The sequence below is a fragment of the Podarcis liolepis genome (genome assembly GCF_965112155.1).
Source record: "Podarcis liolepis genome assembly, chromosome: 4".
NCBI lineage: Eukaryota > Metazoa > Chordata > Lepidosauria > Squamata > Lacertidae > Podarcis > Podarcis liolepis.
Window position 1 is genome coordinate 13929601 of NC_139558.1, and position 21543 is coordinate 13951143.

The following is a 21543-nucleotide window of genomic DNA, read 5'->3' on the forward strand; positions in this document are numbered from 1 at the left end:
CTGTGGCACAGACCCTAATTCTTTTGAATACTGCACCTTGGCCCGCAAGCTTATTAATTGACTCTTTGTCCATTTTTATCAAGGTTAGAGGCTTAGCCTCCTGAGCATCCTCCTCTGGTGAGGTATCTGAGATGAGATTTAATATTTATTAATTACATTTGTATACCTGTAGCATTTGATCTGCAATGACTCCTTCGCAGCTGCAGGTAACTGTGTACTGTTATAGTCCATTGGATACTGGATATGCATTTGTGAATGGAGCTGTAAGCTAGTCCTCCATGGTCATGTTTCCCAGTGGAAGTTATTATCAGATTAATCAAAAATCATGGAGGATAAAGGCTGTCAATGGCTATTAGCTACTGTAGATATGTTCTGCCTCCAGGGTTGAAGGCACTATGCCTCTGAATACTAGTTATTTCAAATTGCAAGTGGGGAGAGAGCTGTTTCACTCAGGTCAATCCTGCTCAGGTCCTAGAAAGGAAAAAGGTAAAGGTAAAGGACCCCCCTGGAAGGGGAAGTCCGGTCAAAGGCAACTATGGGTTTGTGGTGCTCATCTCGCTTTCAGGCTGAGGGAGCCGGCGTTTGTCCACAGACAGCTTTCTGGGTCATGTAGCCAGCATGACTAAACTGCTTCGGGCACAATGGAACACTGTGACAGAAGCCACAGTACATGAAAATGCCATTTACCTTCCCGCCACAGTGGTACCTATTTATCTACTTGCACTGGCATGCTTTCAAACTGCTAGGTTGGCAGGAGCTGGGACAGAGCAACGGGAGCTCACTCCCTCAAGGGAATTCGAACCACCAACCTTCTGATCGGCAAGCCCAAGAGGCTCGGTGGTTTAGACCACAGCGCCACCCATGTTCTGTAGGCATTTGATTGGTCGCTGTGAGAATGGGTTGTTGGACTAGATGGGCCCTTTGATGTGATCTAGCAGGGCTCTTCTTAAGGAAGGCAATATGACAAGCTTTACTACAGAGGGCAAACACTGGATTATGCTCAGAGAACCTTCCATTAGATATAGGTTTAGATTTTCTTAGTGCAGCTAAAACCTAAATGTCACTTGCATGCAGTGTTACCACTTACAAGGACATCATTAACCACTCTGAAATGGGTGTCACAGGTTATCCATGGCTGGAACTGGACAAATAATAATAATAATAATAATAATAATAATAATAATAATAATAATAATAATAATTTATACCCCGCCCTTCCTGGTTTAAAAACCAGACTCAGGGCAGCTAACAGCAAATATGAAACAATGATTAAAATGCGACTTAAAAACAGCATAAAACAGCATAAAATACAACCATAAAATGCAGCATCAATATCAATATAATTCAAAAATTCAGGGGTCATTTTGGGAAGAAAGGGGAAAAAACCCCAGTCAGTAGACATCAAATGATCACCAGGGCTAATTGGTCAAGTTGGTCCTACTAGGGCCAGCACGGAGACCAGGGAAGAATTTAAATGTGGGTTCCCAGAAAGGGTTTCTTCATAGAAGAGGAAAGGGGAAAGGGAATAGACGATCAGGCTAATTCAAATTGAAGGCCAGGTGGAATAGCTCTGTCTTACAGGCCCTGTGGAAGGACATCAAGTCCTGTGTTTCAAAGAAGTGTTTCATTTAAATGTGTTGTAAATTTAAACAGGGAAAACAGGTAGAGAAAAACAGGCTCCACGGCACCATCTGGTGGCACAATGTTATATTGCATGTACAATGCATATAAATCACTTTTTCTTTACCAATCTAGCTGAGACCCAGGTCTGCACGAAAAGAATATAAATAGCAAGCAGGTCTGTTTTACTGTGATAAAAGATGCTCCTAGGTAACTCTTTCTAAATGTAGTCCTTGATTCTACAAATACTCCGACGGATTGGTGCCTTTATCGTATTGTTGAATCTTCCATGGGAAAGAGACATTTTGTTTATGCCATTTGGATATTTCAGTGAGAAAAGATCAAAGAACTATAAATCAGACAAGTTTTATGGGGCTTTTACTGCCTCTCCTTCTCAAACTAATGTGACTGTCTGTGCAGTTTTGAGACCAGAGTCTGTATAAAATTGGGGCAGTAAATTGCCATAAATCCTTGCTTTATCTGAAACTTGATATACCTGACTTAGATGCACCTACTATGATGATACCATTAGAAGCATTCGCATGTCAGGTGGGCACCAACCATAACAATAAAAAGACACCTTTATATATGCCATCTATATCCATGGAAATTCACACTTCTGCAAGATACACAAACGCATACTTTCTGAAAATAAATAAATAACTGACCTCTATCCATGGACTGTGAGCAAGTGTCAAATCTCAAAGATAATATAAAAATATAATACAATTTTAAAACAGAAAACCCCAACCCTACGTGAAATGCAACATTTTTCTGAAGCAGATCTGCACACTTATGCATGCAGAGAAGCCTACGAAGTGTAAAAGAACTCAGCTAGTTCTTCCAGGAAAATATGGCTCACTTCATACTCCCTCTTTCCCCAAGTACTGTGATGTTAAGGGTGGCCCTTTTGGAACCTCGCTTTCTTTGTGATGACAGAAACAGGAATACACAGGGTCTACAGATGTAAATATAGTGAGTGTAAGGGATGAGGGAGGCACCATGATGGAGAAGGCAAGAACAGACCCTCCAAGTGCCCCTATTATCCAGGGACATCGCTGATTTGGAGAAGCCATCCCGGTATCTGATTTGATCCTGGAATGTCCCACTTTTCCTTAGGATGTCCCTATTTTCACTGGAGAAACATTTGAGGGTAAGGAGTTATCCGACCCCCGAGCCATCTGAAGGCAATCCTGTATAGGGAAGGGTTTTTTCCTCCCAATGTTTAATGTTTTATTACTGTATTTTTCCGTGTATAAGACGTATTTTGAGGGACTCCAAATTAAGAAAACCTCCTCAGCACTACCTGTGTATAAGACGAGTCCCAATTTTAAACCTATTTTTTTGGTAAAAAAAACCTAGTCTAATATGCGGAAAAATACAGTACAGTGGTGCCTCGCAAGACGAAAAGAATCCATTTCGTGAGTCTCTTCGTCTTGCGGTTTTTTCCATCTTGCGAAGCAAGCGCATTAGCGGTTTAGCGGATTAGCGCTATTAGCGGATTAGTGGGCTTAGCGGATCAGCTGATAAGCGGCTTAGCGGGCTTAGCGGATCAGCTGATAAGCAGCTTAGCGGATCAGCTGATAAGCAGCTTAGTGGATCAGCTGTTAAGCGGCTTAGCGGATCAGCTGATAAGCGGCTTAGCGGATCAGCTGTTAAGCGGCTTAGCGGCTTAGGATCAGCTGATAAGTGGCTTAGCGGCTTGGGGAAAAGGGGGGGGGAGGAAAAAAACAATGCAGGAACTCACAAGACAGTTTCGTCTTGCGAAGCAAGCCCATAGGAAATTCGTTTTGCGAAGCACCTCCAAAACGGAAAACCCTTTCGTCTAGCGGGTTTTCCGTCTTGCGAGGCATTCGCCTTGCGGGGCACCACTGTATGTTTTTATATGTGTTAGACGCTGCTCAGAGTGGCTGGGCTAACCCAGGAAGATGTGTGGGGTATAAACAGTAAAATTATCATTATGGAATGGGGCGTTCCTATTTCCATTGAAGGAATGTTGGAGGGTATGCTAGTATTATTTTTATTATTGACAACACTGACACATTTTGAAAGAAATTATTCAATTTGCAAAAGAAATTGGAACAAAATTGATGCATGGCGCAGAAAGTAGGGATAGTTACACAAACATACTAAAAGTGCTGTGAAGTTCTACTGCATTTCTCTATATGAGAGAAGTTTTTGTCACTTTCAAACTTATTTCTATCCAGGAATGTAGAATTCATCAAATGTTATTTCAATCTGCACACACACCCCTGCCAACTTTTCGCTGGTTGAAAACCAGTATCAACCTTTCAATTAAAAGAAATCACATGCATAAGCCGTGAAAACATTTCCCTCACACACACACACACTTCTGAAAACTTTTAAACTTCTCAAAACCCATCATAAACCTTCCAATTCAAAACAAACCTTATTACACTCACATACTCAAGTAAAAGAAAGTTTTCAAATAAAAAATGTCCTCTTGCAATCTCAGTTTCTACAGAAGCAAAATATTTGTTTGTATTACAGGCATTTTGGGGGGGGGGGTTATGGTGGTATTGAAGAGATTATGAGATTTTGAACTATATTTATAGCCATTTTTTGGGCTGGGTAAGGCATCTGACTTACCCACCACCCCACCACCCGTAGCAAACTGTGTGTGTCTTGCTAGCAAATAACAATTTCCCCATCTATTCATCAGTGGAAGATACATATATGTGATATACAGTTGTACCTCTTCTTACGTATCCCTCTGGATACGGAATCTTCGGGTTACGGCCACACGCGCATGTGCAGAAGCACTCAATCATGCTGTGTGCATGTGCAGGGGCACGCCTCTATTTACGTAATTTTTGGGGTACGACTGGACCCCCAGAACAAATTAAGTTCGTATCTGGAAGGTCCACTGTATTGATAATGAGGAAAAACCGTGCTTTTGTCTTATATATTCTAAGACTAAAGCTCAGGGATACTGGAAGTTGCAGTCCACAAACATCTGGAGGCAACAGGTTGAAAAAGACTGATTTAATTAAAGACATTTTCATAACATTTGGGAAGCTAGTCCCTCTGGTTTTCTGCATTTATGTTGTTTGCATACATTTTCAGAGCCACATGTACAGCAATATAATTTACTTCATCTGTATCACATTGAGAAGCTAGCCACTTGGATGTAGAAACCACTTAATGCGGAATTATTTTCCACTTACTATGGCAGAGTAAGACAGTAACCAGCTTTCCTTTAACTGTTTTCCCCCCTTAAAAAAATAAAAATCAACATCTCATTGCAATTTGCCTATAGTTATTCAGAGGATTAGTTAAGAAATGTCAGTGAACAGATACCGCCTGCTCATTAACATTCATGGCATTACCCCTTCTGGTGGGTTGGTTTCAGCTGCTGATAGAGCAATACTTTAAAAAGATATTGGCTTGGCTGCAAAACAGCTGCTCAGCAAAGCCACTATGCAGGGGGAATTGGTGATAATGAGATGATAGTATTACGACAACTCTGGGAGGATAATATATCTTAAGCTGTTTTGAGGTATGCCTTGGGTTGTCTGAGTACTAATAAACACAACTGTTTGCCCAGTCCTGTAAGGGGTTGTTCCTCAGTGGGCAAACAGTTCAGATCCCCATCATTTCCTGAAAATCAAGCAAAGCTATAACTGTGAATCAAATCTCTGCAAATTGTGATGTTTCTTTGTCCCATACATACTTTCAGGGATGAAAGAATATCAGCTGATTTGCTCCAGTGCTCCTTTATTTGAGGCACTTGATGCCAGGACATTTGGAAGTGCTTGATGTTATTCTGAGGCTAAATAATAGTTCTAAAGTTGTGGCTCACTGTTGCTGTATGTGGCATAGATGGTTGGCAGCCAGCTGTCAACCTGGAGAGCACATGTTTTCCTTTAAATGCTCCAGAGCAGGGGTCTGCAACCTTTAAGACAAAAAGAGCCACTTGGACCCGTTTCCGAAGGAAAAAAACCCTGGGAGCCGCAAAACTCATCATTATAAAAATAACTTTTTTGTCACTTTTTTATTATTTCTTTGTTTGACCCCTCAGAATTACTCCTCCTCATAGAAATAAACGTTAAATTAACAAATTACCTTTTTGTGTGTGTGTGTTCTTCATTCCCCTTCAAAACAGTGACCAGCGTACATGCCCCTTACAATGTAGCGGGTGGGCGGGTGGGAAGGTGACGTCGGGACGCACCCGACGTCCATGCGACGTCACAGCCGGTACAGTGCCCGCCACAGTGGGGAGTGTCGGGGCGCACAATGCGCCTCCTCCCCTCGCTAGTATCCGCCCCGGAGCCGTGGCAAAGGTGTAAAAGAGCCACATGCGGCTCCGGAGCCGCGGGTTGCAGACCCCTGCTCCAGAGCAACAGAAGAGTGTGCAGCTGATGTAATTTGGTCTCATACTTCCTTCGATCCTCCATCAGCTTTCTACTCCCGACTTTATGTAGGACAAAACGGCGTCCTACTCACTACAATAAACAGGGAAACAGATTTCGCAAAGAAGCCAGAAGGCTATTGCAGGGTGATGCATATTCTGATATTTCAAAGCTTTCAAAGGGACGTGGATTGTCCACTACTAATCCTGCTTAGTTGGGTAGGGGAGCTGAAAAAATGGCACACCTGGCAAGCAATGCGCTCCTTGGGTTTCAGATAGTACATGGGTAGACAAGTTTTAAAAGCGCCGCAAACAATTTTACATGGCCCTCTAGCAGCTATGAATACTTATTAATCAGAAGTAATGTATTTAGTGTTAACTCTGAAAGTGTATACAGTGGTATCTCGGAAGTTGAACGGAATCCGTTCCAGAAGTCCGTTCGACTTCCAAAACGTTTGGAAACCAAGACGTGGCTTCCGATTAACTGCAGGAGGCTTCTGCAGCCAATTGGAAGCTGGTGAAGTCATGTCAGACGTTCGGGTTCCAAAGAACGTTCGCAAACCGGAACATTTACTTCCGCGGGAGCCAAAACGTGCGATTCGCAAGGCATTTGGGATCCAAGGTACTACTGCACTCGATTTTGACCAAACTAAGCCTCCTAGAGCAAAACATACATCAGGAGGTTTAATTTGGTCAGCATCAATTATACACTTCCATAGTTAACACTAGATACAGTGGTACCTTGGGTTACATACGCTTCAGGTTACAAACTCCGCTAATCCAGAAATAGTGCTTCAGGTGAAGAACTTTGCTTCAGGATAACAGAAATCGGGCTCCGGCAGCGCGGCGGCAGCGGGAGGCCCCATTAGCTAAAGTGGTGCTTCAGGTTAAGAACAGTTTCAGGTTAAGAACGGACCTCCGGAACGAATTAAGTACTTAACCCAAGGTACCACTGTACATTAATTCCAGTAAATGAGCCACCATAGCTGCTAGAGGGCCATGAAAATTTGTGTCCCAGGCTTTTTAGACTTGTCTACCCATGTACTATCTGAAACCCAAGGGGCGCATTGGTTTCCAGATGTGAAGTATATTGGCATTATTTTCAGCTCTCCTACCCCACTAGTTAGCTTGCACTTGGAGGAGAAGTATTACTAGTAGTGAGAAAGGGGTAGAGAGAGACAACAGAATCTTCTACCCTTCAACCACTATTTTGGAATGCCAGATTAGGTTTTAGGCAGCAAAATATACTGAGCTGTCACTAAGTGCTTTTCTGCTATGGCCCCCCCCCAAAAAAAACGCAGCACAATCACAATAATAACTATGATTCTGAAATGTACTAGACAATAAATAAGGGCTATTCAGAAGCTAAGCACAAAAGCCATCTGTGGGACATCTCTGCTGGTAAATTTCCCTAGCTGTTTGAGTTTCCTTCCACCAAAAAGGCACTGCATTCAGGTGATCGGTTTCTACCTTTTGCATCTATCTATTGCAATTTGCTGCATATCCCATGAAAGAGCTCTTCCAAAACTGCACGCCAATTATGTGATGAAATGAGTACTAAAAGTTTCAGCATAATTAGAGTAGCATTGTTCATCCTTCCATGAATCAACACAATTTTCTTCCCCCTACATAATTTCAGCATATGCTTTGATGGAGAGAATGAAAATATCCACAATGAACTCATCCCCTCTGACAGAAGAAAGGGAAAATGTGTTCAACCCCTGCAAAGCTGCTGAATCATCTTTTGCTTTGATTCTGGAGGACGCGACAATCTCTCTGGAGTGATTCGGAACACAACAAAAGGAAGTCTAAAGTCACCTCACTACAAGTGCACTGGGCATAGACAATGGCAAATATTTGCCCTTTGGCAACCATGTCATAAGGCAAGTGTGAGAATTCGATCTTTTTCTGCGCTTGTAGATTCGGTTAGGAAAGAGCATCTCTGGTCATATTGACAAAGGATATTTCTCTCGGGGTGGCGACACTGCAACCTTCATTCATCCTGGGAAGAGATATAAGTCCCTTGGGAATCAAACACTTTCATTTTTATATATTAATGGCAAAAGTTGTGTGCTATTGGGGAAAGTAAGTTTAAAAAACCCCAAAGCTTAATAGCTTTAGAATAAGGTGTGTAGAACAATGACTTATTTTTCTACTTTCTGGCTTCTGAGTATGTCTAGTCTATCCAAGATTTCGTTTTGAGCTGAGGGCTGCAATGACCAGAAATGGTTTATTAAAGCGTGTTCTTCAGCAGAAACAGAGTCCTCACTGTCTCTTGTAGGAGGTTGAATATCAAGGCAGGATGTATCTTTCATTTTTAAAACTGATGGATCTTGTTTGTGATGGTCCGGCTTGCTCATTTGGGATCTGTTTTGTCGTTTAGGTTTTTTCCAAGGGTGCAATGAGATTAAGGGCCACTATCTGAACGATAATCTTGGTCATTTGATTGCCCTTTTTACCCACTGTTGTCTTTTTAATTGTATATATTGCTTGTTTTATGTTGCTATGGCAGTTGGCTAATGCGAATAAAGTTTATCTATCAATCTACTTTCTGGCCAGGGTTCTGCATCCACCATAGTAGTCCTATCATGGTCTTCATGAGGGACATTTCACTTCATAAAGGATGTTTATTAGTATCATTTTCAGAGCAAACCCTAGGCAGCATATTCCAGCAAGAGCTTAGCCAAGCCCCCGCAGCACCCATGGATTATTTTGCAAAATGTAAATGTGCCCATTCAGGCAAACAAATAGGGAAAGGGGCCATGGCATATCAAGTGAGACGGACCTAATATTTCATCCATGTGCTGTTTTAAACAGTGTGCAAGTCTTTCATCTCTCAGCAGCCCATTCTTTCATATCATTGGGATTAACAGGAATAATTACAGATAAGGGATGCCAGCTTTAAAGGACGCTCTTATCCTAGCAGGACAACAACTGAATCTGATATCTAATTGCCTGGAAAATACAATTAACATTCATTCTGAATAAGTGGTATCCTATGATAAACTAGGGGATTCCAAGTAAGGAATCTGACCGTACAATGGATTAATTGATTGAGCCTTTTATGATGTGACACACATGATCAACAGTCTCATATGGTTATCTATTGCTGGATGGTATCGTTCAGACTGCAGGTGTTTGGATCAAATCAAACCTAATGTTTGGCTGCCCTATTTTAAAAGCATCATGTGCATATAAAACTAGTATGCTAAAGAAGAAGATAATAGCCTAGCCTTATCTATGACATGTTTGTTTTGTAAGTTCGGAAAATGATTTTCCACGGGAGAGCATCTTTTATCTGCCTCTTGAAGTGAAATAGGCTGTCTACATTATGTACAGTTTCGTGGATGACTGTGTAGATTGGCTCCAAGAATAAGCAAAATATAACATGCTACTCACCATCAAATTTCTTGTGCCTGGACACAAAGGTTGTGCGCACAAAATGACTTGTCTCCTCCACCAAGTTCTCAAATTCCAGTTTGCTTTGCTGGCTTAACTTGTCTTCCATTTCTGATGTACAGCATGTATATTCCTGAGGGCAGATTCTCAAATGTTCCCCTGCAATAAACATAAATGAATGCAACGTATGAATGAAGGCATGCAAAATTTACATCCCTGTTCATATGCACATACTGGTCCCACTTTACGAACATTCGCTATGCGAAATTTCACATATCCATACCGGAGGCATCAGTAGGCAAACCTATGCATATTACCTGTACATATTCAGATACCTGAGCAGAACATTTTTTACTTCTTTGCTTGCCTTTTGTTGGCTGGCTGAGGAACGGAGGGAGGGGGAGAAATCGGATAAACCAGAAGCATTTGTTTGCGTGTTTTCCTGTCTTTAAAAAAAATAAAAATAAAAAATTGGGGGTCAAATTTGTGTGGTTGAAAATGCATTAGACATTTTCCCATAGAAATCAATGGAAATTGTCAACTCCTCCACCTAGCGAATGATTTCCAGGGAACGCCTTGTGTTCGGTAAGCAAGATGTGCATGTACTGTCAAGTTACTACCAGCAAATTGCTTTCCATTCATTTGCAATGAATTATTAGTCACTGCCCAGCCATTCATTTCTGCAACCAAAAGGACTGCGTAGTGTAATGGCTGAAGGGGCTTCAGTGTTGAACTGAAAAGAACGTACTGGTGAAACCAGGTGTTTGAGTCTTCTCAGGGATGAGGACCCATTCTCTCACCAGGGTGGTATTCCATGAAGCATTCAGAGGCAATGTGTGATGTCTACTGCATAGGGCCTAAGGCTTCAGTGGGTAGAGACAGAAACAAAAGCAGAGGGGGCACCGCTTTTCATTCTCTTTCAGCCACTCAATATGCTAACAGGGAAGACCAAATCCCCCCTTCCAATCTCCTTCTCTATCCCAGTCTCCTCCTCCTCCATATGAAATGGGCTGCATGAAATAAGGTCAAAGGTCACAAAGCCACAAGTTTCACACTCCAGGACATCTAAATAAGGAAGGTCTTTGCCAGCTGAAGGAAAGCTAGCAGAAAAGGGCCCTAACTAATAAGTGAGTCCCTGGATCTTGGAAATACCATGGAGAAAGCCCTCTCTAACACCTCTGGTAAATGCACCTCCAATATTGGCCACACAAAGAGAAATGCAGTCATACATTGGTTGTCGAATGCCCTTGAACTCGGACATCTTGCATCCTGAACGCCGCAAACCCGGAAGTGATTGTTCCAGTTTGTGAACCTTTTTTTTTGAACCTGGACATCCAACAAGGCTTCCGTGGCTTCTGATTGGCTGCAGGAACTTCCTGCAGCCTATCAGAAGCTGCAAGTTGGTTTTCGAACATTTTGGAAGTCAAACGGCCTTCCGGAATGGATTCCGTTCGACTTCCAAGGTAGGACTGTACATCACTTGTGGATCTTCTCAGTAGAGGTGTCCATCCTGTGGAACACCCTCCCATCAGATGTCAAGGAGATAAATAACTACACAACTTTTAGCAGCCCAATATAGAGAACTTTTAAATGTTTTATGTTTTATTACACTTTAATATTTGTGTGCCTATATATTAGAGCTTAAGCTCAATTCTGGCTTCATCTTTTGCATTTTAATAGCAACGTCTGACTGTCACAAGTTCTCATAAACAAAAGCTGATTTCCTGTTAGACACACATCATTGTAAGTAAAAATGCAATGAAGTATTTAATTAATGTTTATGCTACACAAAAGAAAAGCAATAGAGAAGTAATGATTTTCATTCAGTTCCCCAGATTTATCTCTGGGTGTACCATGCCACTGCTCTTGACAGTATTGGTTTCTTCAATGGAGGCTACAAGTGGATGCCCATTATTTAGCTCATGAAATTAAAATACTCGGTTATTACTACATGAACCGTGAATTTCCAATTGGTGCTGTTCTCTGGTTGTCAGAAATATTTAGGCTGGCTTGCAAAAAGGAGAAAAATCCACTGTCCCCTTGAGAAATATAATAAATTCCCTGACTGTGAGAAGAGCTACACATGCGCCAATGTAAATGTTTCACTTTCAGCACAAACCATGCTGATTAAAATCTCAACATGCTCTTTTAATGCACAGAGGCTAGACAAGGGCTTACATATTATTCAGTGCCTAACTTTTGCGCCCCAAGGCCCCCAGGACCCACCCCAAAATTAACTTCACTCAGACACATATTTTAGTTTTAAGTTTTGGGGTGAATTTTGGCCACAACTTTATTGAATTACAATCACGTGAGCGGTATTGGCTTAGGCATTGACTTCCGATTATAACTGACTCCACCTCTCTGGGTGGTAGTCCAATGGGGTAAACCAAACAAGAGAGCAACATCAATGTGGACCAACTGAAGTTCACCCCGGGGTTCCTGTGGTCCTAGCATGGCCCTAGCCCCTCAAGTGGGCTTCAGACGAGATCCAGGACCCCCAGCTTCCTTTAATGGAATACCTGTTCCTGGAGGGGCAGGTGATGGCCACACCTCCCCTCCCCGCAATCCAACTGAGCCAAGGTCTAACCGCCACCTTACAAGTTGTGACGATTGCTAAGGGGTAGGCAAAAACCAAGTGACTAGAGCCAATTTGCCAATTGGAAAAAAATCCTACCTAGCCCCTGTTCCAAAAACAGGCGACCCAAACCAAAGCAAGGTCAGACTAAACTACCTAACTCTAGGGGGGGAGGGTGTTAGGCAGCGTAACGTGAATGCCCCTCCTCCCGTCACGCTGCCGCTTTTTAAAGCCCTGGATCATGTCACCCTCTGGGGATTGGCTAAAACAACCTGGCATGATCCAGGGGCTGGGGCCAGGGCATTTTCCACTTCCTTCCACCCATTTTACCCCTATGGGGTAAGTCCCAGGCGCCCCAGGACCCTCCAATAAGAGGATCCCATTTCCAAGACTAAATATATATTTAGATCTCTATAGGTTCGTATAGTACTCATACCATGAACATTGTACCATTGACTTGCCCATCTGCTTTTCTTTCTCTACTTATGCTATGCTTGTCACCAATGGAACCCAAGCTAGCTCAGTTCCTAGAACCTCGGTTCCAAGTGGGGTGAAAGCATTTCCAGAATCGAGTCAGGATTCTCTGCTTCTTAATTTTCAACCTTCATCCCTGTGAGGTAGGAATCTAGCTTGACTCAGGAATGTCCTTGGACTGTGTTGGACTCTACCTCACATCCTAGTGGCCGTCCAACGCAGTGTACAGGTAGTGCTTTCATCAACCCCTCACTCAGTTTGTGCCTTTTGTCCCTGTGAAGAGATGCCCAACCACACCAGACCTATTTGCACATGTCTAGAGTGGATTGTAGAGTCCAGTTTCTACTTAAGAATTTGGCCAGAGCAGAATGGTTTCATTTTAAAATTCAATGACAAGCAAGATGCATCTACCTGCCCCATTTTGATCGTGCACACAAAAGCCATCTGCTTTTGCTTTGAAGTTCACTTCATGCTTCTAACACTAGGTTTTTCTTATCTAGGATGTTTTTAACGTGAACATTGCAACCCAGCAGGGGAACTATGAACTTGGGATTCTAGCAAGAAACTCAGTGGTGCGAAAGGCAAGCACGAGACTGAAATGCGTTCCTTCTGAAATTCTGGGCTTTCATAGGGCAACAGTGCATGATTGACAGGTGGGCCCAACAAACCAGACAATCCTAAATATGACAGAATCAAAACACTGAGATGAGGGAGAGTGGACCTGCTTGCTTGCCAGTCAGGGAGAAGATGAGCAATCAGGCAATGCCATCCTCACCACCACCACAACTCTCTGGGTAAGAGGTGGGTGAACAAGAGAGTAGGCTGAAATTATTTATTGGCAGAACTTGATGGAATTTGTGTGCCCCTTCTGAGAGGATGAAGCCAAACCGATTTCAGACTGGCAAGCATTTGGTTTACAAACATCCTCACAGGACATTAGAGCCTAGTTAGTCTGTAAATGTTCGATGTTGTTAGGCTTCCATGCTTCAGTGAATTGCTATCGGTAATCTTGCAAATTAACCTTATGCCAATAACAACAGCAACAATAACAAATTAATGGCTTCTCCGTGAACAACATGATCCCTGAACAGGCTATGTTTGAATCCCTTCACCTTTTCCCTCAAATCAAGCTCATGTTCTTGGTTTTGTAACACATTGTTCTAAAATGACATCAAGGTATCGATTTTGATATTTACAAACCTTGGCGATTTTACAGGCTGTAACCACTCACAACGAACATGCTACTCTTTTACCCTGGGAAATTCCATGCATTTTGTATTCTTATGGCACTCTCAGCAAAGATTATATAGTATAAGGGGCATCAGATACAGCTAGCTGGCTTTCCCTTGCCCCAAAGGGTGTCTCCATAGAGAAGCTTGACTGCATTAAGTTATGCTGTGCCAGCACTATGCCAGACACAAACAAGAATTAATTCAGCAGCTCACAATGACCTACTGCAACTCAGTGAACCACAGTGCTTCAGACTAAAGATGCTGACTTACATCTCTCTCCTTTCTCTGTGGCCCACGTTATATAAATCAAGCCAATCACCTGCTACAAATTCAACAACTAGTGTTCAATTCCAGTTTTTATTACAGCTGTAATCTCACACCTGTCTGCACTTGCTCCATATTGGCAAGCATTTACAGTTGAATTTGGGAACTTATGTAACGTAGCGCGGCAGCTTACGAACCAAACTTCTATACTCAATGCCAGATTATTGTAGGGTTTGAACAACAGCTGTCTCCCACTCTCCCCAGTCTCTAGGGATTAACAGGAAATGAAACAGCCCTATATTTATGTATGGGGGACCTGTCAGGCAACCACCCAGAGAATTGTGAGAAACAGGGCAAAGCAAAGTAAAAGCAGGAAAAAAACCCAGGCCTTATAGTTACTTTAGTGGAGACTTTTAGTCTAGTGGTAGTACAAAGAGACCTCTCTAGTTTCCCAGAAGTTTTCTTCTTTTGCCAGTGCTGTTTGGTAACACAGAGGCCAAGTCCCGGCCTGATATTCCTCAGGTCACAAGTTTAAGGTCTGTTGTTGGGGTTATGTCATGATACTCTGGGATGGTTCCAGGGTTAAGCGGAGTCACGACTAGGTCTGGGTGATATCAGCTATTCAACATCGTGAATACACTGCAATATAATGATACATCTTTTGGGAATTATGTGGATAGAACTACCTAAATTGTATAGAAATTTATTTATGTATACTACTACAGCAGCAAGAATGCTACTTGCCCCAAAGTGGAAAGACGTGGAAGTCCCAGCAAAGGAAGAATGGATACAAAAACTTATGGAATATGCAGAAATGGCAAATCTCACTGGAAAAATAAGAAATTAAGATAACAAACTTTTTATAAAAGAACGGAAAGGGTTTATTGAGTATTTACAGATAAACTGTAAACAGATAAAAAACATTAGCAGGATTATTGTAATAACCTGCAGTTTCATAAGAGTATATATTTAAAGTACATAATTAAATGAGCAAATTAAATGAATTTGTATATGCAGAAGATATTTTTAGAAAATGAATTTAAGGAACCGCAGAAAGAGGGGGAAGGAAGTCAAACTTTGAAAGGAAAAATTGATTGGAAAACTAATGAAATGTATAAATTTGAAAAGTATAAATAAAAACCCTTTAAAAAAAAATCCATCACAATGCAGAAAAGTGGAGGGAGAAACAAGTTGCACCAGACCCAACCTTGCAATGCACCAGAGTGAAACCGCCTCGACTCCCTTGGCAGGACCAATGGCGATTTCACCTTGGCACCTAGAAGGGTTGGGGCCGATGTAGCTTGCTTGTGTGCTGAGTGCTGGTGGTGGAGGGACTCAGGAGCAGTGGTGGTTTAATTCATGATATACAGCTAGATGAAGGTGCAATCGTGCCCTCAAACCGGTCCTGGGCAATGTATTGTTACATCACCCAGGCCTAGTCATGGCAACATACTATTTGTAGACCCTCCCACCTCCCAGGGCCTCAGGAAGTATGACACTGGAGTATTGGGCAGGGGGTGGCAAGATATTACCCAACATGTCATGTTTCTGTGGTGGCTGCCATGTTCTTTTCCTCACGGAGTGCTCTGGAGTAACCTAGTATCTGGTGAAAAATCCAAGATGATGGCCAGAAAGCTCTTGGTGCCAGACACCATAAACATGTAATTTTGAAGTAAGTTAAAAGTGGAGTCCAAGTCAAGTTTGAGAAGGAACCCTCTGAGCTGCTCATGTCGGCACCAGGCCTGATGATGTGGGACTTAGAAAAAGGGTATCATGACACAGAGTTTTAAAATAAGTGTGTCACTTGCTAGAAGAATAGCCAAAATGTAAAATTAGGCTTTTACTTCTCCCACAGCTGAAATCTTCCTAAAGCTCAGACCACAGTCATTAATTATAATGGCACCCTTGTTAAAGTAGAGCTTAATCACACAAACGTATCTGAATTTCTTATGATTTGCGGCACAAATTTTACAATTACAAGAATAATATTTTTTATGATATACTCAATTTTGATAGTGCCTGCCCTAACCCCAGTTGAAAGCCAGTCATAAACTCTACAATTTATAGTATACTACCTAAGGTTAAATCCATGTAAGAATGATGAAAAGAATGATATGACCATTTTTGAACTTTTCTATACTTTGCAAGGGTGGACAATCTTTCTTCTTCTTTCTTACAATCGAGGAAACTGTTTGGTTTCATATTCATAGGATTGTAGAGATGCAGGGGACAGAGAGGGTTATCTAGTGCAACCTTCTGCAATGCAGGAATCTTGACACGGAGCCCCAAAGACAACTTGAAACCATGCCATACCCTGCTTAGTGTTGCAAATGTGCTAGCATTTTATTGCTGCACCACAAGGAGGAATAAACCTTAGTTTGAGAAATGATCCTTAGTTTGAGAATGTTGTTCTGTATTTTGTTGATTCAATGACAGAAGTTTAATATAGTTTTCATAAAGTTTTCAAGAGGGTCTATCAATGCTAGTCAATAAATACAGGAGCATCAGCTGCTTCCTATATGAATATACAGTCATACCTCAGGTTACATATGCTTCAGGTTGCGTTTTTTCGGGTTGCGGACCGCTGAAACCTGGAAATACCGGAACGGGTTACTTCCAGGTTTCGGCGGTCACGCATGCACAGAAGCACTAAATTGCGCTTTGCGCATGTGCAGACGTGGTGAATCACAACCCGGGCGTGCGCAGACACGCCGCTGCGGGTTGCGGATGCTGCGGGTTGCGTACGTGCATCCCACACGGATCACGTTCGCAACCCGAGCATCCACTGTAGTAACATTAGAAGCTGACTTACACTGAGCCAAATCATTAATCATTCTAGGCCAGTACTGATCACACTAATTGCATATCCCGCTTTATCACTACCCTAAGGAGTCTCAAAGTGGCTAACATTCTCCTTTCCCTTCCTCCCCCACAACAAACACTCTGTGAGGTGAGTGGGGCTGAGAGACTTCAGAGAAGTGTGACTGGCCCAAGGTCACCCAGCAGCTGCATGTGGAGGAGCGGGAATCGAACCCAGTTCACCAGATTACGAGTCCACTGCTCTTAACCTCTACACCACACTGGCTCTCCAGAGTTTTCCAGGGCCACAGGAGAACAGAGGTCTTCCATTGAAGGTCCTTCAGCTGTTGAGGCCAGGGTTTGCAAAACAGCCATTGTTCAACTGAGCTATGGCAGCATGTGGCTCTGAAGTCAGACTGCCACCACCATTGTACTACTAACTTCCACACTCAGTGGGTTTAGAACTGCATCCATCCTCATTCTTTCTTTACAAAAGTTGGATGCAGATAAACATTGCATCTATCTTGGTCCAAAGCTGTACTTCAAAGATTGCATTTTGCTTGCACCCTGTTAAGTATTTTCAGAACATTGCTGGGAATCTAGTTTACATTTCTTTCACTAACTGTTTATTCAGTAGAAAGGTCACAACTGACACTCGCCTCCTTGCAGTCACAATTCTTCTGGAGTTATAGATTTAATACCATAAATTTCTTATAATAAATGCCAGCCCAGAGTCTGTGATGCCAGATGTTCCCATTGCTTGCCAGAGTTTCCCACTCATTCATGTCGAGTCTCCAAAGTCACATTTGCAAAGATCTTCGCATCAGAACTGTGGGTGATTTATGTGCCTTTTAGCACTGGTTATCTCACTATAAAATATGCATGCGAACAAGCCTACATGGCCATCTTTGAAAGAGAGGGCGCAAAAATGTCTGTAAGCTTGGGAAGTGTTATAGGGTCAAGTTTGGATAAGAGGCAGCTGTACCCAAATTTAGATGTGGAATGTGTGTTTTCCGGCTGGGATCCCTGGGGTCACTAGTTAAAACTCAGAGCAAACAGGCAGCTCTACTCTGTCGACCAGACTTTTGTCTAAGCTTCTAGAACTTATACCAATTAAAACTTTCATACTGTTTGCAAATAGTGTGAATGTTTCACACCTCTGTTTCCTTTATATCTGAATAGGGTACTGAGGCAAGGGCAAGCATCATCCAGGTTGTTCTCAAGGCTAGGACTGAGGGCTTTTGTTTTGTTTTTTCAAACTCCTGAGTCACTTTTTTGGTTTTTGTTTTGTTTTTCAAACTCCTGAGTCACTGCTGACCTTATTATGAGGGAGAACTTTAGGGATGTGAAGTTGAAGTAAGATGAGCCTTGGAGTCCCTTCCAATTCTATGATTTTGTGGACCTGCAGTTGAATCTTACTTCAACAATAGTGATGAGACAGATCTCCCAAACTTAGACCACACCCAAGGGGCACAAACTAGCTTAGGGGATAAACAGCACACACCTTGCTGCCATTCCCCATTTAATAGCATTCATCACCTGAGGCATCCACCTTATTCTGCTAAATGGTTGGGCCAGCCTTGGAAGGCACCTGTAGATGAGTCAACGCATAATGTTTGTAGCCAGGCTTGACCAGGGGCAACCAATGGACTGCTTGGGTGGGTAGAGCTACATTGGGACCTGAGAGAATAACACAACTGTTTAAGGCAGTTGAGCAGGGCAGCAGATCAAGAAGCCCCTTCCCTAGTCCCTGACTGATCCCGACCATTTCCAACATGCTTCTGTCATGGTGTGGAAAGCTCACGCGTTACTGCACCTCCAACTCTTCCTGCCACCAGAGCAGAAGTCATTTCAAACAATGCTAACATGCTAACACTGTACAAAACAAATGTATTTGTGTTGTTTGCAACATAGTGGGATCTCCCTCTTCAGCACAAAAAGCAATTTTGAGGAGACTCCAGCAATCTGCCAATACGGTGTATGTATCCTAAGACACTTGGGATGCGGGTGGTGCTGTGGGTTAAACCACAGAGCCTAGGACTTGCCGATCAGAAGGTCGGCGGTTCGAATACCCACAACGGGGTGAGCTCCTATTGCTTGGTCCTTGCTCCTGCCCACTTAGCAGTTCGAAAGCACAGCAAAGTGCAAGTAGATTAATAAGTACTGCTCCGGTGGGAAGGTAAACGCCATTTCCATGTGCTGCTCTGGTTCGCCAGAAGCAACTTAGTCATGCTGGCCACATGACCCAGAAGATGTACGCCAGCTCCGTTAGCCAATAAAGTGAGATGAGTGCCGCAACCCCAGAGTCATTCACGACTGGACCTAATGGTCAGGGCTCCCTTTACCTTTATCCTAAGACACAGGTTATAACATCAATGCAGATTTAACCACATCTCACACTGTCTGTCTGTCTGTCTGTCTGTCTGTCTGTGTAGCTGAATGCTAGCAAACCAGAAATGTTTGATTTAGCATTCTAGCTAATATTCAAGTGAAGAAAATTGAAATATCCATCCACCGGACCAAAGATTGTTCCCAGTGAACAGCCGTCTTGACTCTCTTCCTTCTGGCACAGCAATTAACTTCTCTGTAGGGTATAACAACACTGCACATTGCCTTGCTGAAATTGCATCTGGCATTTAAATAGCGCAATTCAACTTTTCTACTTAAACCCAAACTTATGCATGCAATGATCTGAATGCATTCTGTTGCAATGCTTCCAGACAGGACAAGATTGAAAGAACATCCCCCCAAAATATGGTTTCCAAAAGAGTAGATTAATACACTGAGGATGCAATGCAAGTAACTCTACTCTTTGAGTTAAACCTGCAAAAAGGAAAGCACACAACTCCCTCACTGCTTTCCCCACCCCAAGAAATCAATACGTCCCCCCTTTCCCTGTATGAATTCATCTGTTTGTCCTCAACAGAGAAATCATCTTTCTTCAGACACCTTTTGTTCCCTTAGAGGTTTGAGGTCAATTAAAAAATGAATGCCTTCCAAAACAGACTGATAATTAGTTAACAGTCTCTTCATTATAAGTCCCATGGGGAACATTAATTTACAAGAAGTCCTGACCCAGTTGTCCTTGGAATACCATCAAACTCACAGAAACGAAGGTCATGGCAAAGCTATTCTCTCCAGCACTGCATGGGGTGTAATAAAGAACGATACCTGGAATGTTATTTCCTAATCTGTCTGAAGACCATCGTCTCTTGCTGTCTTGTCATTATATTCTTCAAACATACAGAGGTAGACAGCTGGGTTTTTTATTTTAATGGCCTAACCAGATGTGAGCATTATTGTGAATGCATGCGTGAATGTATATTGTTGAGAGTGGCTTTTAAAGTATACGGATAGCTTTAGGATAGCCTACTGAATCAGGCCAGTGGAATGCCCTCCCATCAGATGTCAAGGAAATAAACAACTATCTGACTCTTAGAAGACATCTGAAGGCAGCCCTGTTTAAGGAAGTTTTTAATGATAGATGTTCTATCGCTTTTTTATTACAGTCATACCCTGGTTGTTGAACGCCTTGGTACTCGTGCGTTTCGGCTCCCGAATGATCGAAACCCGGAGGTGAGTGTTCTGGTTTCTGATCTTTTTTTGGGGGGGAGCCAGACATTCAGTGTAGCTTCCGCTATTGTTTCTGGCATGCCTGTGCAATCGGAAGCAAATCCGAAGCCACACCTTGGCTTCCGAATGTTTCGGAAGTCGAACGGGTTTCCGGAACGCATTCTGTTCAAAAACCAAGGTACGACTTTATTATTATAAATATTCTGTTGGGAGCCACCCAGAGGGGCTGGGGAAACCCAGCCAGATGATGATGATGATGATGATGATGATGATAATGATGATGATGATGATGATGATGATGATGATGATGATAATAATAATAATAATAATAATAATAATAATAATAAATTTTTATTTATACCCTGCCCTCCCCAGCCAAGACCGGGCTCAGGGCGGCTAACAACCAATAATTAAAAACAAGTTGATTAAAATACAATTTAAAAGATTAAGATACAATATTAAAACAATTAGGGAGCAATCTCATCATAGGAGGAGAAAAGAAAAAGGGGGAGGGAATCAAACTGATTCTGAGCCAAAGGCCAGGTGGAACAACTCTGTTTTACAGGCAATGAGGAAGAGATCAGATCCTGCAGGGCCCTGGTCTTATGAGAAGGCCCTTATGTTGAGAAGGCCCTGGCTCTGGCTGAGGCTAATCTAATTTCCTTATGGCCCAGGACCTCTAGGGTGTTGCTATATATGGACCTTAAGGTCCTCCATGGGGCATGCCGGGAGAGGCGGTCCCGTAGGTACGAGGGTCCTAGGCCATGAAGGGCTTTAAAAGTCAAAACCAGCACCTTAAATCTGACCCTGTACTCCACCGGGAGCCAGTGCAGCTGGAAAAACACTGGGTGAATATGCTCCCATGGCAGAAACCCTGTGAGGAGCCTCGCTGCAGCATTCTGCACCCGCTGGAGTTTCTGGGACAGCTTCAAGGGCAGCCCCGCATAGAGCGAATTACAGTAGTCAAGCCTGGAGGTGACCATAGCATGGATCACTGTGGCCAAATTGGGGCAGGAAAGGTAAGGGGTATGTATATTATTATTATGATTATTATTATGATTATTATTATTATTATTATTATTATTATTATTATTATTATTATTATCTGTTTCCAATAGTGGAGAGTCAAATACCTCCAAGAAACCCACAAGCAAGGCAGGAAGGCAATAGCCTGAGACCAGATATCGTTGGGCTACAAATATCATCCTTGCTGATTATTGGGCATGCTGGCT

The 21543-nt window shown here is 42.6% G+C and overlaps 1 protein-coding gene across 2 annotated transcripts in view; it reads right to left on the reverse strand.

Annotated features, from left to right (window-relative positions):
- The window catches only part of GPC6 (glypican 6), a 784275-nt gene that overhangs the window by 539521 nt on the left and 223211 nt on the right, over positions 1 to 21543 (reverse strand). For both annotated transcript variants that reach the window (XM_083501238.1, XM_083501237.1), the window contains exon 2: positions 9392 to 9550. In XM_083501238.1, coding sequence (XP_083357364.1) covers positions 9392 to 9550 — 159 coding nt within the window. The remainder of the gene's footprint in view (positions 1 to 9391; positions 9551 to 21543) is intronic.